Source organism: Anolis sagrei, chromosome 5, assembly GCF_037176765.1.
Source record: "Anolis sagrei isolate rAnoSag1 chromosome 5, rAnoSag1.mat, whole genome shotgun sequence".
Classification (NCBI taxonomy): Eukaryota; Metazoa; Chordata; class Lepidosauria; order Squamata; family Dactyloidae; genus Anolis; species Anolis sagrei.
The window spans coordinates 177,634,566-177,660,621 of NC_090025.1; the positions used below are offsets into that span (position 1 = coordinate 177,634,566).

General features: G+C 39.8%; 1 protein-coding gene across 7 annotated transcripts in view; it reads left to right on the forward strand.

Moving 5' to 3' along the window:
- IQSEC3 (IQ motif and Sec7 domain ArfGEF 3) overlaps positions 1-26,056 on the forward strand; it is a 204,767-nt gene that overhangs the window by 48,330 nt on the left and 130,381 nt on the right. Inside the window, exon 1 of one of the 7 annotated variants that reach the window (XM_060776757.2) lies at positions 23,703-23,844. The exons of the other annotated variants lie outside the window; for them this stretch is intronic. Coding sequence (XP_060632740.2) covers positions 23,780-23,844 — 65 coding nt within the window. The 5' untranslated portion in view covers positions 23,703-23,779. Of the gene's footprint in view, positions 1-23,702; positions 23,845-26,056 lie in introns of those variants that run through there. 7 annotated transcript variants of the gene reach the window in all.

A 26,056-nucleotide genomic window follows, 5' to 3' on the forward strand; every position in this document is an offset into this window, starting at 1 on the left:
ATTTGGATATGTCCTGCATGATTCATTCACCTCTCCATTCTGTCTCTATTCTTCTTCCTCAAGTATTTATGAGTGAGGGCCCTCCCTTTTCTGCATCTAGAGAGATTGTGTATCTGGCTGCAATTTTCCAATGCAAATAGGTGGCAGAATTATTTTACACCCTTCCATGTCTTTAACTCATGTCAATGAAGTGAATAATGTTTTTCTTCCTGGGAGAACAGATCTCAGTACACTACATCAAGGGATTCAGAGAACATTCCAATGCAATTGTTTACAGCTGAGTGTTAACCACAAACAAAAAACCTCTACTGGCAAAGAAACAACTGTAGATGCCAAAAGTCCATCTTTGAGTATCTGTACATCTTCCTTCCATGTCACCTTTGTTATAATGCACTATCCCAGTGACTTTGAATTCAAGATTTACATTGATTTCAGAACCTCAAAATAATAACAACAGCATATTTATTTAGTTCCAACATTGTACATGGCATTTGACAAGTAAAATAACAACACACTTCCCTTCTAATCTAATTAATACATAATAGAGAAGGAAAAGCGCATGGCATTGTGGGGTGTAATTACGTACAGCAGATACTGCAGTGGTTCTCAATTTTCCTAATGCCTTGACCCCCTAAAACAGTTCCTCATGCTGTGGTGACCCCCAACCATAAAATTATTTTTGTTGCTACTTCATAACTAATTTTGCTACTGTAATAAATCGTAATGTAAATATCTGATATGAAGGATGTATTTTCATTCACTGGACCAAATTTGGCACAAATACCCAACATGCCCAAATTTGAATACTGGTGGGTTGGGGGGGGGGGGGGAAGGATTGATTTTTTTTATCATTTAGGAGTTGCAGTTGCTAGGATTTATAGTTAAGCTACAGTCAAAGAGCATTCTGATCCCCACCAATGATGGACTTGAACTAAACTTGGCACACAGAACTCCCATGACCAACAGAAAATACTGGGTTTGGTGTGCATTGACCTTGAGTTTTGGAGTTGTAGTTCACCTACGTCCAGAGAGCACTGTGGACTCAATCAATGATGGATCTGGACCAAACTTGTCACGAATACTCAATATGTCCAAATGTGAACACGGTGGAGTTTGGGGAAAATAGACCTTGACATTTGGGAGTTGTAATTCCTGGGATTTATAGTTCACCTATAATCAAAGAGCATTCTGAACCCCACCAACAATAGAATTGTGGCAAACTTCCCATGCAGAAACCCCATGATCAACAGAAAATACTGTGTTTTCTGATGGTCTTTGGCAATCCCTCTGACACCCCCCCTTGCGACCCCCCCCCAGGGGTCCCGACCCCCAGGTTGAGAAATGCTGAGATACTGCCTCTTCCTCATGGTCAGGGCAGTGGCAGCTGTGATGCAGGAAGGGCTTTCTATTTCCTTCTGGGCCCATACATGACGGAGCTGTCTTGCCTCTTCTCTAAGTGCTATTGTAGAAGGTCACAGCCTGAATTCTGCCCAGCAGAGTTTTGAAAGATCACATTGAACAGACAGACTGCACCTTCCCCTGCTTTAATATAGAAAGAAAGTATGTATAATTCAGAGATCTTTTCATTAAGGGCAGGTCTGACTAGTGTTTTACACATCCTAAAACCATGTCCCTAAGTAGAGTCCCATACAAATGAATGTAACCAAGTCTGATTGATCTGTATGGTGCACATGAGCTCCGGGGGCTACAATCCTTGCATCTTCCAAATGGCATTGTAATCGATCCATATGAGGAATTATACTGAGGGGAGGGGAGGGGGGGGGTCTTAGCTTACATTTCTATGAATCCCCTGGACAGCAAAATCATGCCAATGTTGTAATCTGGGAGCTGGAATAAAAAAGGGATTTTAAAAAATCATTGATTTTAATCAGACTCATGCCTCTTGATATGTTATGAGCTTCTGCCATATGAGTATTTGATGAGATGCTATGAATTTGTGTTTTTGTGTAAATGCACAACATTTGCATGTAGGAAATTATGATGATGATTATTATTATATTTATTATATAAGGTTTATTTGGAATTAAGATTTCAGATGGTCTCTGAGTATGCTCTGACTAACTATGTAAATGTGAATGAAGGGTATAGTAATTTAATACATTCATTGTTGGAAAGGAGTGGCAGACAGGCTGTACATTACTGTTCTTTTTGCCAGTGACTTTGTTCCCTTCTCATTACATAAATTAGAAATGACACTCCTTCTCCTCCCCAAGTTTTGTCAGGCTCTCCATTATGCCTTCCTATCCTGAAATGGAAAGCCAGAGAACTGCAAAAGCATTTACTTTGAATCTTTTTTTTCTTTTGGTGTTCTTAACAATCTTGCTTTTGACCCTTTCTCTTAGCATGAGAACAATTGTGCACACGCTGTACCCTGCAGGAAGGAAAGCGATGTCATATCACTCCTCAGTACCACCGCAGCAGTGTTTTTCTCTGCAAGCGGAGAGTGAAAGCAGAAATAATAACTTCTCCTTGTTCAGTGGGATAATGTTATATCTTAATTAGTGCTGTTATTAGCCTTGTGCAAATCATTAAGACCTGGGTCCAAGGAATGCTGTCGGGACAGCTGAAATTGCACCAATTGGTCCTTCATTGGACATCTAAGTCTTGGTTGAGCCTGTACACAGTTACCTCTTTTTCTTTTTTGTGTCTTACTTTACAAAATCACAAAAGGGTCAGGAAACAAGTAAAACAATATATGTGTTATAGTTAAATTAAAATTATATTTAAATATTAAGAATCAGTCCTGAGGTCAATTTCCAATAAATCAACATGAAAAACCAATTAGAATCATAGAATCATAGAGTTGGAAGAGACCTCATTGGTCATCCAGTCCAACCCACTGCCAAGAAGCAGGAAAATCACATTCAAAGCACCCTCAACAGATGGCCATCCAGCCTCTGTTTAAAATCCTCCAAAGAGGCTGGATGGCCATCTGTCAGGGGTGATTTGAGTGCAATATTCCTGCTTCTTGGCAGGGGGGTGGACTGGATGGCCCATGAGGTCTCTTCCAACTCTTTGATTCTATGATTCTATGAAAGAAGGAGCATCGACCACACTCTGGGGCAGAGAGTTCCACTGTTCAACATCTCTCACAGTCAGGAAGTTCTTCCTAATATTCAGATGGAATCTCCTTTCTTGTAGCTTGAAGCCATTGTTCCATGTCCTAGTCTCCAGCAGAAAATAAGCTTGCTCCCTCCTCCTTATGACTTCTTCTCACATATTTATACATGGCTATCATGTCTCCTCTCAGCCTTCTCTTCTGCAAGCTAAACATGCTTGGCTCTATATGCTGCTCCTCATAGGGCTTGGTCTCCAGACCCTTGATCATTTTAGTCACCCTCCTCTGGACACATTCTAGCTTGTCAACATCTCCCTTGAATTGCGGTGCCCAGAACTGGACTCAGTATTCCAGGTGTGGTCTGACCAAGGCAGAATAGAAGGGTAGCATGACTTCCCTGGATCTAGACACTATGCTCCTATTGATGCATGCCAAAATCCCTTTGGCTTTTTTTGCCGCCGCATCACATTGTTGGCTCATGTTTAATTTGCTGTCCATGAGGACTCCAAGATCGTTTTCACATGTACTGTTCTCGAGCCACGCATCCTCCATTGTGTATCTTTGCATTTTTTGCCTTATTATCTCTATTGAATACATAATCCATAATAGATTGTGGATGATGAAGACAAGAAGGACTTCTTTTCTTATTTTGTGAAGAAGACTGCAAAGATATCTAGATATAAAAGATTTGTTGGGGGAATCTGAGCTGTTAGACTCAACCAGCAGAAACTGGTGAGCCAGGATAAGCTTCCATTCAACAAGATGACACAGGATTGCAGAGTCAGAACTTTAGGTTCAAAAATATTTATTCAAGAAAAGAAAAACATTCTAGATAGAAAAGGCCTCGGAGTTAACAAGCTTACTAAATCTCATCTTCTAAGAAAGGTAAAAAGGATAAGAAGTCAAAATATCCATGCAACTACATTTTGCCTAGAGAGAGAGGCAAAATGTGTCTTCACTGGAAGGAAGTAAAAAGCAGAAAGGACAATGAAGGCTGACCGCATGGCCGAGCACAGGACAATCAAAATACTTTAAAAAAGGAAGTGACCTCCACAGAGGTGGATAAAATAGTGGCAAGGAGGAAAAGAAAAAGCCCCTTCTGGGATAAGCATCCATAGGAATGTGGGGGGAGGAATCTCTCACTCTAATCCCATCACTAGTCTAGCTACTCATTGAGAGCTGGAGACTTGATGAGACAAGTGACTTGTGCAGGGATGAAACCCAACAGGATTTTAGGATTGCCAACGAATGAAGACAATAGTACTGAAATGTGTCTGGTTTTTGTCCAAATGTTATCTTGTTTTACAGCATCACTAATCTTCCAGTAAAACGATGTATGCCTAACCAGCCTTCATATCTACTGTGCCCTTAGTATAATTAAACTGTGGATTATGTATTTAATATAGATTGATTATGTGGATTTACTGGAAAGTGGCCTTTCTCATTCATTTATTACATACCGATGTAATTTTACCTATTGCTTCCTTGACTCTATTAGTTCGCAATTTATTATCTTGGATAGTCTGGTCACAAGCCATTCTGCTTTATAGAGGACAATCCTAAGCTTGAAGCCATCCTTTAATCAGTCCCTTGAGTAAAAGATAAAATGTTGGTGATTAGGAAAACGGAACCACTGGAATTGCTTCCCAACAGTTTTAGCACCTGGGCAGCAAACTGAGTGAGCACATAGGTCACCTGGTGATATTTTCCTCCCACTGTGGCAAGGCCCTTTGTATCTTGGTTTAAATTACAATCCCCAGATCTGTACCTCTATCTATAAATTAGCATATGCATGTTTTAAACAAATGTTTAGCATCTTAGTTTCTTACATTTATCAAATATTTGATTTAAGGAGATTATTTTGCATAAGGCTGTAGTGAAAATCTAGTGACAACCTAGACTGAATATTCATTCATCTTTACAAAGTCTTCTGGCTTATTTTTACATTCCTCAAGTGTTAGCCCTGAGGAGAACCTTGATTCACTTCAAATATTGTTTTATATATAATTTCTGTGTAGACATATACATTAATCTAAGTCATCGTTTCTCAACCTGGGTGTGTGTGATTGCGACGGGGTGTCAGATTCATCACAAAAGACCATCAGAAAACACAGTATTTTCTGTTGGTCATTGAAGTTCTGTGTGGGAAATTTAGTCCAATTCTGTCGTTGGTGGGGTTTGGAATACTCTTTGATTGTAGGTGAACTATAAATCCCAGCAACTACAATTCCCAAATGTCAATGTCTATTTTCCCCAATCTCCACCAGTGCTCACATTTGGGCATATTGAGTTTGGTCCAGATTCATCACTGCTTGTTTTTAGAACTACAACTCCAAAACTCAAAGTCAATGCCCATCAAACCATTCCAGTGTTTTCTGTTGGTCATGGGAGTTCTGTATGCCAAGTTTGGTTCAATTCCATTGTTGGTGGAGTTCAGAATGCTCTTTGATTGTAGGTTGACTATAAATTCCAGCAACTACAACTCCCAAATGACAAAATCAATCCTCCCCCCGCCCAACCCCACCAGTATTCAAATTTGGGCATATTGGATATTCTTGCCATATTTGGCCCAGTGAACGATAATGCATCCTGCATAGCAGATATTTACATTACGATTCCTAACCGTAGCAAAATTACAGTTGTGAAGTAGCAACAAAAATTATTTTATGATTGGAGGTCACCATGACATGAGAAACTGTATTAAGGGGTCGTGACATTAGGAAGGTTGAGAAACACGGCTTTAGATAGAATCTTTCTTCCTCCAATTTGAATCAATAGTCTCCAGAGCAGCAGAAAACAAGCTCGCTTGGTACCATTTTGTAGTTTCTTCATTGCCCGCAAATCCAGTTTTATTTATCTAAGCATTGTCATCTGTATAAAACCACGTCAGATTTTACAGATTTTATCCACAGTTTTGTCATTGTGGTTCTGCTTTATTAATTTTACATGGAACACCCCACCTTAAAATTCAAATCAGATGGAACACTATATGTAGAAATGTTTGAATAAATAAAAGACAGTAGTGCACAGCATTGCACGGAGACTTATGTGTTCCAATGACAGTTCATTCTCTCTGGTCTGATGATTCTACAGAATTGGAGATTTTGATGCCCATCTGCTGGCATTACTATCATTGTTATTTTTATACAGCTCTATCAGTGTATGTCGTGCTTTACAAGTGAAAAACAACAACAGCAAAAATCATTCAGTTCTGCCAAAGCCATGCAATCTAAATATGTTTACACACATACACACACACACACACACACACTTACTTACAGGGGAAGGAATATAAATTAAATCTATGACGTACAATTATAAAACAAATGATCCAGACAGAATTAGAAAAAAGTAATGCAATATGATATATAAAGCAAACTGACAAATACATATAATTAAAAAACCGAGATTATAAAACAATATTAAAGTCTCAATAACTTTGGAAAACAAACTTTTCAATTGATATTTATTAAAAATGGGGAAGGAACAACCTTTAAATGTTCAGGGAGATGTTTCCAAGAGTACATAGCAGTGAGTGAGAGAGAAAAAAGAACAAAGCTGAGCCAAGGAAGAGAAAACCTTTGACTGAATGAGAAGCCTGAAGGTCCCAGAATGCAGATCTTAAGTAGGCCGGTGAAAAGAGATGGAGGTTGAAAGACAGTGAGGATCTAGAAATCACGCAGAATAAAGAAGAATCAAATGTCATGTGACACACTTGGTTTGGGCCAACTGACAGAACAACGCTTGGAAATCAATTGCACTGGGCAGTGTTCTGTTTCTCTGAACCCTTTAGTATGAGGAGAAGGGAAGTTTGGGACTCAATAAATAATTCAGGGGTCCTCAAACTTTTTAAGCAGAGGGCCAGTCCATGGTTCCTCAAACTGTTGCGAGGTTGGGCTATGGTTTGAAAAAAATACGAACAAATTCCTATGCACATTGCACGTCTTATTTGTAGTGCAAAAAAAAAATTGAAATAACAATACAATATTTAAAAATAAGAACAATTTTAACCAACATAAACCTACCAGGATTTCAGTGGGAAGTGTGAGCCTGCTTCTGGCTGATGAGACAGTCAAGTTAATCAGAATGGTTGTTGTTGTGGTTATTGTTGTTGTTGTGTGCCTTCAAGTCATTTCAGACTTAGGGCAACCCTAAGTCTATAACTGAGGGTGGGGCCTGGTAAACGACCTTGAAGGGCCATATCCAGCCCACGGGCCTTCATTTGGGGACATCTGCAATAATTGGTGGGGCATTGTATCCACTCAGGGTTTGTCTGAACTTTAAAGGAGCAATGGAAGATGCTGCATCTATTTTAGGGATAAGGGTTAGCACCTTAGGGTGCATCTACCCTCACTGTGGGAGAAAATGCAGATCAAGAATAGGGCTCCACAGTCACTTCCGGACCCACCCACAGGTTACCACTCTTGGAAGACCATCATCCTCGTACTACGAGGATCGCCTAAGTAAGTAAGCATCTACTCTGTAGAATCAATGCTGTTTGACACCCCTTGAACTGCCATGGCACAATGCTATGGAATCCTGGGAGTTGTAGTTTTGCAAGGTCTTTAAGCCTTCTCTTCCAAAGAGTGCTGGTGTCTCACCAAACCAGGACTCCAAGAATACCATTTGCTGTGGCAGTTAAGCTGATGCCAAACTGCATTCATTCTACACTGTAGGCGCACCCTTAACTGCTTTAGTTGAGACTAAACATGGAACAAAACCACTACTTCAGTAATGACACAGGAATCCTCAAGGATTAGCACTTTCTGACAGTTTCATGTTTGACTCAGCTGCGAGACTCTTTTCAAATGAATAGTTCTTCCTGCCAGCTGGCTTTCTTAAGCTTATACAGTATTCTTTTTCCTCTTCCACCAATTAATGTAGTATTCATGACAATCACTTATTGAAAGGTATAATTTTCTTGCCTGTGTTGTCATAGTCTGATTTGTTTGCTGCCAAATCCAATAGATTTATATGTTTCTTCTTGTTGCTGTCATTGTGGTTCCCAAGAAGAATACACTACTGCTGCCACAGCCACTTGTGCATCACCCTAAATGTGAAATTTCTGCATGAAATTGAATGTGTTTGTTTACATATTCAGCAAGACCCCCATATCTGCAGGAGATACTTTTCTGGCTAGACCATGGTTTCCAGAAACTCCAGATATGACCAAATGCCATTAAATTAGCTGGTGTCTAGTCCTAGCATACCATTGAGTTGTGCTGAAGGACCTAGAGCAGTGGTTCTCAACCTGTGGGTCCCCAGGTGTTTTGGCCTACAACTCCCAGAAATTCCAGCCACTTTACCAGCTGTTGGATTTCTAGGAGTTGGAGGCCAAAACATCTGGGGACCCACAGGTTGAGAACCACTGACCTAGATATTCTTAGAAGGAAATTTGTTATGTTCTCCAGTGCAATTCTATGGTATCTTCCAGGGGAAACATGCCATAGAATCGTATGGGGATCTAGCAAATTACTACAGAGACCATTTCCCCTTAGGTACCTGTCCAAATGGATTCTCCCCTATGAACCATCAAAGTTGTTAAGATCTTCTGGAGGGGCCCTGCTCTCGGTCCCACTATCTTTGCAATTGCGTCTGGTGGGGATGAGGGACAGGGCCTTCTCGGTGGTGGCCCCTCGGCTCTGGAACTCTCTCCCATTGGAGATTAGAACTGCCCCTTCCCCCCTGACCTTTAGAAAGTTGGTAGAAACCTGGCTTTGGAATCTGGCATTTGATGAGTGAGGCAATGGCTTTTGACCACACGGACGGATGGGATGAATAGTAATTTTTATGCTAACGACTTGGTTTTATATAACTATATGATAGTACTTTAATGTGTTTATATTAGTGTATTATTGATGTGATGTTTTTAAACTATTGTGTATGAACCCCCTTGTAAACTGGCCTGAGTCCCTCGTTGGAGGTGAGAAGACCGGTATATAAAAGTTCTAAATAAACAAATAAACAAATAAATGAATAAATAAATAAGGTGTGGGTAAGTGAAACCACAGGTATGGGTTCTACAATTACATGGGTCTTACTTTATGCAATTTTTATTATAATATTTTAAAATTTCTGTAATTTAATAGGAAACACAATACATCTCAGGTGATCCAAGTGCTTTCATAGCCTCATATCCAGATAGACCTCCAAGGCCTTGACTTTACCTTCTAAGGAGGCTCAGAGATTGGATCTGAGCAACCTTACACATAAAATAGTGGATTGAAACAGAAGACTGAGATCTTTAATGTGGGGCATGTGGCAAGCCAGAAACTATCTGAGAACATTGTAACTAGGAAGCAAAGTTGTCAGTTTATTCTATTCTAAACCAGTGTAGCAAAGCAAAGCTGACGCAATAATATGGCTTCAATATCAAGAGATACTTATATCATTACTTTTGAAGGACTAAGTATAGTATCCTGAGCTTTGTTCATGTATGTGTGCATGTTTATCATATGAAAATAGTCCCAACTAGGTATGGAAGGATGTCTCCTTAGCAGTTATTTCATTGCTCCTCAATGATGTACTTTCACGTTCTGGAATTGTGGAGAAGTAGAGCTAGGACACAGCTGAGCCCAATACCTTTCTGAGGTTTAATATTGCACTTTCAATTATTCCGTGATGATACTAAGGGTACAATCTAGTGCCCACTTATCTATGAACAAGTCCCATTGAACTCTGTAAAACTTCTGACCAGATATGTATAGGATTGCATTTGAAGGAGCCTTTGAAGATGGTGGGACACTGATGTAATATGAAAATAGAACAGTACATATTAGAACACTCTTCTAAAATAGGGATGAAGTATATGCATTTTTTGGACTACAGCTCCTTTGATCCCTTATCTAATGGGATCCCAACTACGTTTAAAAGTCTACACGTTCTCTTCTGTAGGATAATTTAGAAGCCTCTCCAGTTAAATTGCCTATGATCAACCTTCATTATGACGTTATGGATAATGATCTTTGGGCCTGAACTGGCAAAAAAAATATTCCCAACATTTTGCCTACTACTTGCATTCTCTAAAAAGAAATCTTTCCAGATTTTTAAAAGAAGTTCCATTTCTTTGCAAGTAACTTCTTTCTTTCTATGCAATTATTAAGCCTCCCAACCCATTAACTTTCAGGCAATTAACTATTAATAGTTGATTAACAATTAATGAACTCTGACATCCCCTATAATTTGCCTTTTCCATTTCTGGACCCCTTTAATTTTCTTAAATTGGTCTTTCAGCCTACAAATATTAATTCTTGATTGCCAATTAAATCATGAGTCTTAAATACAATTGCTAATTCCAGCGTGAGATTACCCATTGAATCAATAGCTGAATAACAAATCAACACTTGTTTACTTCTTTAATATATAGCCACTTTTATCCTTGTGTAGGTCCCAAGGTGGCTATATAAGGTTGGTTTGAAAACTATTTGTATAACCTATTTTTTAAATTAAAACATGGAGTTAAAACAGTTTAAAATACAATAAAATGTTAAAAGCATAGTCCCACTGAAACCATTATTTTTAAATGCAAAGAATGATGATAACTCCTCCTCTCAGTTATACTTAAACAACAGAAATTAAAACACATGAAAATCATTGTATCCATTAATTGTATTGTCAAAGACTTTCATGGCCAGAATCACTGGATTGTTGTAGGTTTCTGGGCTGTATGGCCATGTTCTAGAAGCATTCTCTTCTGATATTTCACCTGCATCTATGGCAGGCATCCACAGAGGTTGTGAACTCTGTTGGAAACTAGGAAAATTGGGTGGAAAGTCCAGGATGGGGGAAAGAAATCTTGTCTGTTGGAGCCAGGTGTGAATGTTTCAATTGGCCACCTTGATTATCATTTGATGGCCTGGCAGTTTTTAGGTGTGCCTTGTTTCTGCCTGGGGGAATCCTTTGTTGAGAGGTGATTAGCTGTTACTGAATGTTTCTTGTCTGGAGTTCCCCTGTGTTTGAGTTTTGTTCTTTATTTACTGTTATAATTTTAGAGTTTTTTTAAATACCAGTAGCCAGATTTTGTTCATTTTCATGGTTTTTTCCTTTCTGTTGAAATTGTCCACATGCTTGTGGATTTCATTGGCTTCTCTGTGTAGCCTGCAATGGTAGTTTTTAGAGTGGTCCAGGATTTCTGTGTTCTCCAATAATATGCTATGTCTAGGCTGGTTCATCATGTGATTTGCTATGGCCGACTTCTCTGGTTGAAGTAGTATGCAGTGCCTTTCAAGTTCCTTGAGCTGTGTCAGGAAGAAGCCACACCTAAAAACTGTCAGGCCATCAAATGCTAATCAAGGTGCCCAATTGAAACATTCACACCTAGCTCCAGCAGACAAGAGTTCTTTCTCCCACCCTTGACTTTCCTCGGATATATAAACCTCACTTATCCTCGTTTCCAACAGACCACATAACCTCTGTGGATGCCTGCCATAGATGCAGGCGAAATGTCAGGAAAGAATACTTCTAGAACATGGCCATACAGCCCGAAAAATCTACAAACATCCATTAATTGTTAGTTTATTTTATGCTGCCAGAAAGAGAGTAAAGCGAGGGCAGTTTGGACTTCCAAAGAGAGAGAATGACATAACCCCAGAACAGCCACTGAGGATGCATCTTTTCCAGTGGTTCTCAACCTGTGGGTCCCCAGATGTTTTGGCCTTCAACTCTCAGAAATCCTAACAGCTGGTAAACTGGCTGGGATTTCTGGGTTGTAGGACAAAACATCAGGGGACCCACAGGCTGAGAACCACTGATCTATTCTGTAGAATGTATGCAGTTTGACACCACTTTACCTGCCATGGCTTGAGACTCAGGAATCACGGGCTGCTGTATCTGTACATGGCCATTAGCCTTGTCTGTCAAACAGTGCTGGTGCCTCACTAAACTTCAACTCCCCATATTGCACCCATATTGTCCATTGCCTTTGTGTCCTACCCTTCCTCTTTAATGGAGGTTTGATTTTCAGATCTCACAGATGGTTGATAGAATAAATCTCAATTGTGCAGTTCAGTACATTTAGACTCTGCTCATAATTATCAAAGGGAGAGAAATGCTTTTGAAGTGATATCATGAGTGTTGTTTCACATTTTCAGCCCTACTGCATTTTGAGTCATCCTGTGGTCATTCTGCTCAGTGGGGCTCTGGATGTCTACTCCAAGGCCCTGCCCATTGTATGCCTTCCCAATGTCCAGATTAGGCAGGGACCCTCCATCATCCCACTTTTTCAGATGCTTTTAAGACATTCCAGCCTCTCTTCTTTCCTCCTACTTTTGCTTTCCATTCTGAATTTGCTTCACTGGATTCAAAGTCAAACATAGTTTTCACTCATTTAACTCAGCAGCTGGTGAGAGGAGAGGGCTGGATGGGGTCTTGCCCTGATGCTTGAGTGCTTGTGTCTCCTAGCTTGAGTGTTTGTTCTCATTAATAACTTTTGCCAGCTTGAACACAGTCTGATGTTGTTTGGCCACATATGTCCTGGTTTTAATTTGTAAAATGTTGGAGGGCATACAATTGAGCTCTATGGTCCAACTTACATTAATCTAATAAGCAAATCCATACTGGCTCTGTTTTATTGCTAGCAGTGTATTTTAGGTAGAATTACCAACAGTTTAGTGTGATTTATCTCCAAGAACACTTTCATCCCTTCCTTTCCATAGCTTTAGGGATTTAGCGGTGGGGGAATGAGGCGATTGCTTTCCCATATAAAAATCCCAAATCTAATTTCCCCTCAAATGAAATTTTGTTGTAGTCTCTAGAATTGAAGTAACCTAAAACTTTGTTTTTCCGTTTTCTTTGGATTTCTAAAGTATATTTCTAAGTGATCAAATAATCACTTAGAAATATAGTTTAGGCATCCAAAGAAAAAGAAAAACAAAGTTACCAGCAGAATGTGAACAAAGCAAAGATAAGGGTTTAAGATGTGGAATCATTTCAATGTCTTATCCGCTGCAAATTCATCCACGATGCTGTGTTTTTGAGCCATCTCATAATCATTTAGGGTATTTTGCATGATATGTTGCTCTCAAATTTGGAGTAGTGGCTTTGGGATTGGGGAGGAGCAAAGAAAGGCTTTGAAGTTGAATGTACACTATGGGTGGCACTGGGAGATGAAAGAGAAACTGAAAAAATGGGGCAACAGATGGTTAGTTGGGCTTGCCAAATTGGGACAGTTGAGGAGTTTACTATACTTTTGGTGTGTGCATGTGATGTAGTTAGCCTCAGAAAGCCCTGTGATAGGTTTCTGAATTGAGGTTATCATAAGTCAGAAATGATGTTAAATCTCCAAACATCATCATCAGCAGCAACAAAAGAACGGTATAGTACTGAGTCTTTTGATTCGCAGTTTACTGGTCTCACTTTAGATAGTAAACAAGGCTCACTTGTGTATTCATGAATACAGTTGTGTGCAGAGGATTATGTAAAGCACTTCATAAGGTCTGAACATGGGTTGGATTAATTTTGTACACGGGAGAGTTCTCTATTGAAATAGCAACAAGTTTCAATGTGATTGTTCCTATGTGTTCTTTGGTCCTTGCCAACTTCCAAACAAACAAACAAACAGCAAAAAGGGCAGTGCATATTTTGGGTTTACAGGCAACTACAGAAGAGAGTATTTGATCCCTCACCTACTAAAGTGCTGCTGAAAATCTTGACTTTTCTTAAAGGAAAGCTGAGAACCATTCAATAAGAAATTTGTAACACTGTGTCTTTAATAACTGGTTTAATTGTTGGTATATTACACCAACATAAAAAATTACCAAATAAAGAATTTCTATTATTTAGCAAGTAAAGCCTAGGAGGAAAATAATTTGAAAACATGCGGAACAAAAATAACACCATTATAAAAAAACTTATTTAAACTACCAAATAAAAATGAGAGAAAAGTAGCACAAATAACTAAAACAAACAGCTGGGGATTAAAACGCTGTTCTAGTTGCATTTAAAATCCATTCATATCCATAACCGCTTAACCATCTGTAAGTATTCAATCTTCCAACGATATGGGTCAGGCTTCCTTTTAAATTCCAAAACCATTCATGTCCATCAGTGTTCAACCAGCGAACAATATGAAAAATGCTTTCTTGAAAAAAGTTCTTAACCATCTCAAGTCAAAGTCTGGAGAAATCATAGAAGCCAGAAAGATGGCTGAAAACATTATCCATTGGAAAGACAATGACACCATACTGTTGTTCATAGCTTTTTGTTCCTCCTCCTTAATTTAGAGGTGCAAAGTACATTCTGTGAAAAAGCTTATGCAAGTTTTCACATCTATATAGTAAACACAGCTAATAGAATTTGAGTGACCTGTAAACAGGTTGTTATATCTGTCTTCCTTTTAAACTAGTGATGGCTCGTTTCCCCCCAATTGTTATCAGAACCGCATTAAGTCACTTATTTCAATTGTTGTAGAGTGAGTTCAAAGTTCCGAAATACAATGTTCCCTCGCTACTTTATGGTTCACTTTTTGCGGACTTGATGTTTTGTGGTTTTTTTAAAAAAGAATTTGAAATACAGTATTGTATACAAGTAGCAAGGAAATACTGGAGGAAGAAGGAGGGGCGGATGGATCGAAGGATCTCTGTGTAGGCTCAGCCTCCTTGCCCTCTTTACCTTCCTCCTTCTCCCCCTACTTCTCCATGGATCCCAGGCTGGGCGTGAGCTCGAGGTGGAGGGAAAGCAGCTCCCAGCAGCACCCAGAAAGAGAGAGAGAGATTGATTGAGAGAGAGAGGGCCATCTTCCGGGGGGGGGGGGGGGGGACATATGTATACGTATGTATACTGTATATATATTGTAAACGTCCCTACTTCGTGGATTTTCACTTACCGCAGGTGGTCCTGGAACGTAACCCCCAAGATAAGTGAGGGCATAGTGTGGTTTGCACTAAATTAACTTTGCATACAGAGAGTAGACAATGCCCTTCCCATGGACTCGGTAAAAAGCAACCTGTTACAGTCTCTTCTTCATCATTAGTAATGTTTCCCACCTTGACCACACTCAGAACCTACTTGTCTACACGTGTCTCGGGTTTTGCCTGTCAAATGTTAGAGGATATGCAATAACACAAAAGATTAAAGATGTATCCTGCAAGCATATTTATCTATTTATTTGAAACATCTATATTCTCACCCTGAAGAGGACTCAGGGTGGAGCACAACATATACATGGCAAGCATTCCATGCTGGAACATAAAACAACTAAAATTATACATGAACACTAAAATCAGATTATATCTCAAAACACCTAGCCGGCTCTGGACTGTGGAATGGGTTTCCTTATTGCACTGTCCCAAAGGCTTACCTTCTCTATGGCTATGTTTAGCTGAGTGCTGGTCTCTAGATATTGTTGAACTACAATTCTCTTTAGTCTCAGCAAATATGGATAATGGTGAGAACGGAAGGAAGTTGCAGTTCTTTATCTAGAGGGCCATATGTTTCCTTGCTACATACTAAATGCATCAAGCCATTCAAGTTACCGATGGGTGGGGGACTACAAGCCAGGGTTCCCCTCGTTTGTGGCAAATTAATTCAGGATTGTCCAGGATGTCATCTGGACAGCCCCTTCTTTATTGCGGGAGTTACCGCAATAAAGGGTCTGTCTGGATGCGCCCCTAGTGGCATGACCCAAGCCATTGTGTTTTGGGGAAAGAAAGCTGCAATTTTACGGAGGTGGTGACTTGCAGTCCAACCAATTTAAATGGTATCAGATGGGAAAAGTTGTTTGCATTTTTGTAAAAAATACAAATGATAAAAATATAAACATCAGAATGAACAAACAAATTAAAACAAGGCACCAGCAGAAGCCTCCTGGGCTTTTTGTTCTATAGAGGACCAAACCCAAACCAAATCTTGCTGCTCAGAGAAGTGGTGAGTCTGTAGGAATGCTTGTAGTTTAATGAAAATATGAATGTATCTATAGAACAAAGCTTTGTTTATCATGCAAGTAGCTCTTTGTATGTGGTTATTTTCCAGTGGGACCACCCTCTAATGAAATCCCTCTTTTTAGAAGTACCTGACCTAGCTTTCTAACTTTATAGTGCAACTCTGAATTGCTAAAACAGGCGGTGACATTTCCCAATTAAGTAGAGTTGGATGAATAATCTACCCAAAGCGCCAAGTAATTTATTGGAGAAATATTGCAAGAATTAATTATCTACTACTCAGTAGTAACAATTATTGGATGCTGGGTGGTTGGGCCAATAATAAAGCAATGAAATTGCTTCTATTAATTATTCAAGGTGGTATCAAGCCAGTTCTGCTGAATATGAAAACTTGATTCTAGATACGGGCAGTGGTTGATTTTGTTTACTGTGAAATGCTGGGCCCTTCCAACCTTTCCCTTGGTTATTTGTTGTGGAAGGAGAGGCATTCATCATATGCTCCAACACTATATCCTGCATATACACTGCCAGCCATTAGGACAGTGATTCTCAACCTGTGGGTCCCCAAGTGTTTTGGTATACAACTCTCATAAATCCCAGCCAGTTTACCAGCTGTTAGGATTTCTGGGAATTGAGGGCCAAAACATCTGGGGACCCACAGGTTGGAAACCACTGCATTAGGGAGAATACAACACAACGTAATACTAAATAGCACAATGTGGTCTTGAAGAACACAAACAGGAGGGTGCTATTGCACTGATGCACTATTTCTGGGCATCCCATACACTTCTAGTTAAGAATAAAACACTGGTATAGATAGATCTTGGGTCTATCACATTAGTTATTCACAATGCTGTCTCTTCAAGTGCATAAGTGGAATTCATGAGGACATGCATGTTTAAGAAGTCTCACCATTTGCTATGGAAACATTTCGCTCACCAGCTAAGCCTTTTTAAACCTGTTTCCAGGAAGTTAGGATGAATAGCTGGTAGAAGCGAGACATTCTTGATAGTGACCCCAAAGAACTGGGATGGCCTCCTGGAAGAAACTGAATAGTGTTCTCTCTATGTGTGATTTTTCTTTTTAAAAGAACAAATCAAACGTGTATGTAGAACAGGATTTTTGTTCTTGAAATGCAGGAGCTTTGACCATGGTGTCATACTGGAATTGTAGTAAATGGGTTTGGGTAAAATAGCTGCTTACAAACCATTGTTCAGCTATATAGAGAAGGAGCCAAACAAGATAAAAACACCTTTACTTTTAAACCTGTCCTTGGGTCTACAGTAGAAACGGAAGGTACTTAAAAGTGTTTTTAAAATTGTGTGTATTTTCCACGCTCCATTTAAATGGGATTTTAATCCATCTCTTGGGGCCCTTTCACACAATCCTATATCCTAGAATATCAAGGCAGAACATCTCATATTGTCTGAGTATGGACTCAGATAACCCAGTTCAAAGCAGATATTATGGGATTTTCTGCCTTGATATTGTAGGATATAGGGCTGTGTGGAAAGGCCCTTGGACTTCAGGAATAGTGAGGGATGTTCATGAATCATTCTACCCAGAATCTTCATGAATTATAGAGTTTGAAGAGACCTTACAGGTCATCTAGTGCAATCCTCTACTGCTGCAAGAATCCAGAGTTGAAACATCCTTCACAAATAGTCATCCAAACTCCACCTCAAACTTTCAGTGAAGGAGAGACTACCGTCATGTGAGTAAGTTCATTCCACTATTACTTAGAGTACTTCTACACTGCCATATAATACAGTTGATCAAAACAGATAATCCACATTATCTGGTTTGAACTGGATTATCTTGAGTCTACACTGCCATATAATCCAGTTCAAAGCAGATAATCTGGATTTTATACACCTGTGTGGAAGGGGCCTTAGAATTTCATTTCCTGTCATTTGAATTCATCATTTGGAGTCCTGTCTTCTGGAGCAGGGGAGAACAAACTTGCTCTGTTTTCCATGTACCAGCCCTTCAGATATCTGAAGATAGTTAGTTTTCAGTCTTATCTTCTGCAGACTAAACATACCTAGTTCTGTCAACCATTCTTAAATGGACTTAGGCCCCATCCACACTGCCATATAATGCAATTTAACTGCCTTGAACTGCATTATATAGCAGTGCGTATGATGAAACTGCATTATATGGCAGTATAAATGGGGCCTTAGTTTCTAGACACGACTGTCTTGGATGTCCTCCTTTCAGCTTGTCAGTATAGACTATAGGGCAGGTTACATATGTTGGTTCACCCCATTGCCCAGCCACATGGAAGAGAGATCAAGTTGTCCTTGAACAGTAGCACCAATGTTCCCTGGTAGATGCTCCATTTCCATTGCATCCCTTCCAACTGCCCCAATATGGGGAGGACAAACTGATTAATATTCTTTTATTTAATTTTTTAGTAGCTTTTAAAATGTTTGAGTTTCCCCCATCTATTCAATTGCTCAGCCACATAATAACAATCATATGTATGCAGCTAACGAAAGCTTCAAAAGTGCTCAGCTATTTGTCACTGGCTGAATGAATGTCAGAAGTACATGGTATGAACTGAATATTTTTGGAATCTCTTGGGTTTAGAAGAATTGCTGCTGTGTTTGTTATTTTAAATTAAAATACAAATTAAAGACAAAGCAGAAATGCTGGAAGCCTTCCACAACATTTCCTAATGTTAAAACCAGGATCTCAATATAGGCAAGGAAAATTCAAAGCATGTACAATTTAAACATTTGGAAAATAATTCATAACTAACCCTTCAGATGATTCTCACTAGACACTTAACTCAAATTGTATTCAATGATAATCTTACACAACATTATTTCTTCTCCAGAAAGAGTCATTTTCTTCTTAAGCAGAAATGGAGGAATTTGCTTTCTGTTGCTCTGAAGGAAAGGCCACAGAGGTCTTTAGCTCAATTTGCACCCTTCCCAAGTTGCTTAAACATTAAGAAAAACTTTTTAATAGCACCAGCTGTTCAGGTGTAGAGCTGACTGCCTCGAAAACTGGAGGTCTCTCTCTTTTGTTAGAAGTAGTTGCGATGGTGGACTACAACTAATTAAGAATGCTGCAATAGTTGATTTTCTGCTTTGGCTGGGGCTGGGTTGGATGACCTTTCATGTCAATGATCGTTCATGTCACTTCCAGCTCTATGATTTTATGACAACCACCGCAGGGGGAGGAGAATGCCACTGGAAATTAATTATTTTCTGTTACCATATAAAAATAATTTCTTTTCAGAATCCATACTTTTATGATATCTCTGATTCAGGTGATAAATCTGAAAATTGAACAGCAATCAAATTAGGTTTCTTTTGTACAGACTTGTACCACCTTCTTGAAACTGTTGTCAAGGAGGGTTTTTTTCTTCTTCAAAGAATGTCTTTAAGATGTTTATCTGGACCAGAATAATGAGGTTTCAAGTCTAAACACTCAAGCCAACAAATCTAATTAAGCTTCTTCTGCCTGCAAGTATAATAAAGAAGCTTTCCAAATATCCATAAAGGCAAGGAAGAACTCCCTCCTTTGACATTGGACATTAACAATATAAACATCGCAGGAAACAAGAATTATTTAATTCCTTGGCACTATTGCTATTTGGAATGGAAACACATTGACAAGGAAGATAGGCGTTTAATCTTGAATTTCATCTACTTTCTTGATTTTTTTCATGATTTTTTAATAGTGGGGGTGTGCTTCTTTACTAATTTTCCTCTTGAAGGAAGCAGCACATAATTTTATTTATTTTCCTCCTCCTGTGAGGAAATCTTGAGAACCACACAATTTTTGAAACTTGTTTGCAATTTAGGACTTTTTCCGTATTAAATCTACTTGTAGTTATTTTGCTTAGAAAGTTGTATTTTCAGTGCAGGAAATAGTATTTTCTGTGCAGAATATAACATTGCTATGGAATTATTTTCTGCACAAAAAAAAAATTGTTGCAGAGAAAAGTTTGTTTTTTATAAAACCCATGTGTTAATGGTAGGTGGTTTGAATCCTGGGAGCGGGGTGAGCTCCTACTGTTAGTCCCAGCTTTTGCCAACCTAGCAATTCAAAAACATGCAAATGTGAGCAGATCAATAGGTACCGCTTCGGCAGGAAAGTATCAGTGCTCCATGCAGTTATGTTGGCCACATGACCTTGGAGGCATCTATGGACAACACTGACTCTTCAGCTTAGAAATGGAGATGAGCACCACCTCCCAGAGTTGGACATGACTAGACTTAATGTCAAGGGTAAACCTTTTACTTTTATTTTTATTTATGTTAATTTGGCACAGAATAGAGTCCTAATTACAGAATTTTTGGTGCAGGAATAGGTTTTTCTGCAGAGAAAATATTTCTGCACAGTAATTATTAGTTCCTATACAGAAAATACTATCTTTTGCATTGAAAAGTGGTTTTTTTCCTGCAGAAAATAATCATGTGCAATTTTTCTGTGGATTCTAGCCAATCCAGGATTGTTCTCATCAGTGTTTCCCAACACTCAAAAACATGCTTTTTGATCTTTTTCTGAATATTTTTGAATATTCTTTGTGTACCTTCTCAACAGTGACTTTTTGATAAACAGACTGACCAGGGCAGATGAGAAATCTATTCCCAGGTGCACTTACATTGTTGACTTGACTGCCATGGCTTAAAGTTATGAAATCCATGGCTTAATGCTATGAAATATGAAGTTTAGTAAGGTGTCAGCCTTCTTTGGCAAAGGAGGCTAAAGACCTTGTAAAACTACAACTTCTAGTTGTGGCAGTTAGATGGGGTATCAAGTTGGATTCATTCTGCAGTGTGGATGCACCCCTGTTTCATTTTGAAAAAATGGCATTTAGTATTCACGGCACATTAAACATGATGTGGCAAACTCAATTTCATCTGCAGTGAAGCGAAACAGTACGGCTAATGAAAACCTGTCACTGTCTGTTGTGGCTTCTTCCTGAAAAAGGTGTTTTCAGTATATGTGCTGCAGAGACAAAGCGAGAGAAGGTGCACAAAAGGTGCACTGTCTTCAGCCACTTTTATTTCATTCCACCTGTTATTACTGCTGAGCCTTTTTTCTTCCTTTGGCTTTTTATAGGGCTGTCTGTCTGAGCTTTGCCCGGTCTCTGATGCCTTTCACGAGTTGTAATCGCAGGTTTTCACACAGCCTGCCTAGAAGTGGCAAGGAAGACATTTTAATGTGGTGTGTGGAGAAGAATCTTATCAGGCCTTTATAGGCTTGCTTTTGAACATGGATTGAGGATTAAATCCCCCACCCCTTTGCATTAACTTGTTCCATTTTGGTGGGTCTTTGTAGGGTTTTTTTGGGCTATATGGCCATGTTCTAGAGGCATTCTCTCCTGACATTTCACCTGCATCTAAGGCAAGCATCCTCAGAGACCTCACAACTTCTGAGGATGCTTGCCATAGATACAGGCAAAGCGTCAGGAGAGAATGCCTCTAGAACATGGCCAAATAGCTCGAAAAAACCTACAACAACCCAGTGATTCCGGCCATAAAACCTTTGACAACACAATTACTTTGATGTTAATAGAAATACATTTTACCATGTTGGGAAAGACTCTGACTGAATGATCTGTGTGCCTGCTCAGTCTGGTGGGTAACCTCCTCAAAAGTACTTTAAGGACTATCATTTTATGGTTTGTAGTCTTCAAAATTGACCTGGACTGCTTCAAAATTTAGTCTGGACTAGAGAACCTTTCATGTAGGGCACATGTGTGGAAAGTTCAGGCCTGAGCTGCATGTTTCTGTGTCTCCCCTCAAGGCCCCCTTGCAAGGTCCTGGACCAGAATAATGGTCAATAAAATCACCTCCAGACATTTTCTATGAGTGGGAGGAATATTTAAATACATTTATATGGCTCCATGGACCATTTTAGGCAAGGTTTCTTTGTTTCTAAGAGGAAGTGAACTGGAAGTGCTTTGAATGCCACTTTCTTGCTTCTTAGCAGGGGGTTGGACTGGATGGCCCACGAGGTCTCCTCCATCTCTATGATTCTATGATTCTATGATTCTAAGTTAACTTCTGGGGGGCCCTTCCACACTGCCCCTATATCCCTGAATCTGATGCCAGATTATCTGTTTATCCCACGTTATCTAGCAGTGGGGACTCATATATTCCCGTTTAAAGCAGATAATCTCGGATCAGATTCTGGGACAAAGGGCAGTGTGGAAGGGCTCTGGGTCACTCCCTATCATATGAAAGGCCTAGCCTTTAAAAATCCAGGTCCCCCAATAATATGGTGATCCCCACTCACCCTTGAGGACATTTGGGGACTTTTTTTGTGGTGGGAGCAGACTTCTGAGGTTTCACAAAGGGACCAGTTTACCCCCTCCCCTCGCCCTAACATCAAACCCTGAAATAGAGGATTGAGGGAAGTATCCTCCAACAATCCTAGAAACAGATTATGGCCTCCTGTGAAGTTAGGCTCATGCGTTGCAGAGAGACAACTGGGCCTGAAACCTCTAGATAAATGGTGTCATTCGGCATTGCTGCCATATTGCATTGTGGTTGGAAGTGTCCTGTTCTATCTGATACAATTACTTCTGACTTGTTACCTTTGGGTGTTTACTGGGTTGCTATGAGTTTTCGGTCTGTTAATTGGGTGGTTAATTCAGGACAATGGTGCTCTTATTGGTAACATTATTCCTTTTTGTGGGGTAATGTACTTATTTAATTTATGCTTTGCATTCCTCCCTAAATGGGGCTCAAGGCAGATTACAAAAAAATGGAAAAGTGTGGCTAAAATTTCATAAATTTAAAAGGATTTTTAAAAAGTCCCCATGATTTTATATACTGGGCCAAGGTGTTTAAAGTTGTGTCAGACTGCATTTATTTTACACTGTAGATAGACTTTGTAAAGGCCTTCTTCTGTGATAGTGGTGGGAGTGAGAAATACCTTTTCTGCTGTTCTTAAATCTGGGATAGATTCAAACAGAAATGTGTAACCATTACTTGTGTAAATGTGTAACCATTATATCTGGCCTTTGGACAGATTTGGGACCATTTTGGATATTTAAATGTATTTTTTAAGAAATAAAAAGTACCTTTAACCTGCATGTTATTCTTAAAAGTAGAGATAATGAGTAGTAATTACAAGAAAGAACAACCAATAAAAATAGGGTTGTTGTGAGTTTTTCGGATTGTATGGCCATGCTCCAGAAGTATTCTCTCCTGACCTCACAACCTCTGAGGATGCCTGCCATAGAGGCAGGCAAAGCGTCAGGAGAGAATGCTTCTGGAACATGGCCATGCAGCCTGAAAAACCCACAAGAACCCATTGATTCCAGCCATGAAAGCCTTCAAAAATACAATAGAAATAGTTTTTTAAATAAAAAAAATCAAGTTGTAGGAATGCTGATTATAACAATCAGGCTCAACTTCTCCTCTCGCTCCATTACTATGCATTGGGAATACTTAAATTTAAGTCAGCAGAGATTCAAAATGGCACCAATGAGATGGCAATCAGACTCTCTTGGAATGGCTGAAATTATTCCTTTTCACTTTTAAAAGCAAGGGATTTGCATGTTTATAGATCTCCAGATTATTTCTGAAAAACAGCTCTGATTTATATTGCTTTGCATTTTACCTTCCAAACTCCTGTAGCCGAGAGGTTTGATTATGATAATCTTCAGACTATCTTTGCATTCTCTCTCTCCCTTTCTCTTTCCCCTCCTGTTGGTTCCTGCCATTATGTTTTTTCCCCTGTCTTTTTTCTTTCTTTCTTTAAATAAGGAATTAAAAGGCAGGCAGAAAAGTAAGCAGCGAGGCATAGAAGAAACCAGAAAAACAAGCAAGACAAATAAAGAAGAAAAACCTTTATGAAGTTAAGAGTGGAGATACGCTTTTCATGGCTCATCCAAGGACATGCTTATTCACAGATGGGGTAATTTAATCATATGCCAGCAGAGGCCAACACTTGACTGAGACCTACAACTCCCCAGAGTAATGAAAGGGCTGCCAGTTTCACACTTTAAAATGTAATGCTTTCAAGGGGTTTTGTTTTACAAGTTAGAGGAGAAGGTTACATGTGTGTGAGGAAGTCTTGTTTTGCATTGCTTTATTTCTTTGATTTGTTGGTTTTACTTGGCTAATGTCCCCTTGAGGAGATAAGGTGGGATATAAATAAAGTTTTTTTAAAAAAATATTATTATTAATAAAGCATATGAGCAGATAATTCAAAGCCACATCCATGTTAATTTGGAATATCAATATGCCATGGGATCATGTGGCACCTTAGGGCCCATCCAGATAGTGCTTTTAATGTGGGAGTTCCCACAATTAAAGGGGGACTCACCACCTCACTACCTCTGAGGATGCTTGCCATAGATGCAGGCGAAACATCAGGAGAGAATGCCTGTAGAACATGGCCATATAGCCCGAAAAAACCTACAACAACCCAGTGATTCCAGCCATGAAAGCCTTCGACAATAAAAGGGGACTGTCCAGATGACATCCTGGACAAACCCAAATTAATTTGCCATAAACCAGGAAAAACCTGGTTTGTGGTGAATTAATTTGTTAGTGGGTTTATTCTGCACCTTCTTGCAAGGTGCGGGATAAACCCACTATTTCTGGTGTCTGGACAGCTCCCTCAAAAGTTCTGGACTTTTGAGGGGGCAGTCCAGACAGTAGTCCCATAGTTTTCCAAGCTAAATTAGCCCAGAAAACCACATGGCTAGCAACCCTCTCCCCAAAAGCCCGCCAAACCCCTTTAAAAAACAAAAGAACTTACCCGGCCTGCATTAGAGGGCTGTCAGAGCTCTCCTGGCATGTAGAAATGACCCACCAGAAGAAAGGGGGGGGAGGAGGAGGAAAATTGCTCCTGTCCCCTCTTTCTCCTGTTGCATCATTTCTACATGCCCGGAGAGCTCTGGCAGCCCTCTAATGGAGGCCGGGTAAGTTCTTTTGTTTTTTAAAGGAGTTTCGGGTGCTTTTGGGAGGGGGTTAGAATGTTTGGGTATTCTCCCAGAAAGTTCCAGGAGAACATCAGGACATCCACCCCAGAAAGCACTTGCTTTCTGGGGTGTGTGGATGGGCCTCCACGAAATATTTTTTAAACATAAATGTTCCCAGGATAAATGCCTGTCTGGACGCACCCTTAGAAGCTGGAAGCATGAACTTTCATAGACTTATGTTTACTTAGTCTGCCGAGCATCAGAAGAAGTAGACATAAGTCTTATCTACACAGATATTCAAACCCAAACCCACCCTGAGTTGGCTCCCAGCTGTTCTAACAACAGGTATCATGGGTTAAACCAGATTATCCTAGTTTTGTCGTGCTTTAGTAAAAGTAAGAAGATTTACTTGAAACTCTGAAGTACAGCTTTGGGGCAATATGGAAAGCAGGATTGGGTCCTATTCAGACTGCTCCACTGTCCCAATGGGGCACAGAGTTTACTTAAAGTTCTGGAGAATTATGCAGCTTCAGGGCAGTGTGGAAAGCAGGGTTGGGTCTGATTTGGATCCATCTACTGTCCACATGGGGCATTTTTACCATCCACTTTCCTCTGCCCTCATCAGAACAGGAAAAAGGGGACAGATCATGTCCATGTCACCATTGCCACTGTTCCTAGCCAGCTGCAGAGCTTTGTGTTAGTTCCTGGCCATTCTCGGTGCTCTACAGCAACTAGGAAGAAGATGGGGAGAGCAGTTCCCTCCTTCTTGGTTGTGTGGGTTCCTCTTTGATGTTGGAATCCGGCCTCTTACAATGGCCAGAAATTCACATGCAGTTCTGCAGCCAGCTGGAGATCAGGCAAAGGCAAGACAGAAGGTGAATGATAGAACAGCGAGGCTGATACAGTCTCAGCTTGGCTTCACCATGTAGACTCCAATTGTCCACTATAGCCTATTTGGGAGTTTGCAGGTTGCTGCTCTTTGGACAGTCCGGAGTATTTCTGCTCTGGACTGACCCAAGGTTTACGGGTCAATGTTGGTATGGCCTTAGTCTACGAAAGCTCATTCTACCAACTTTGTTCTCTCAAGTTCGTCTCTAAGGTGCTACAAGATCTCTTTAAGTACCAATATGGGCAGAGAGTTAGACTTTTCAAATCTCCCCAGGATGAATCCATACTTAAAGGTATCAGCATGACAAGCTC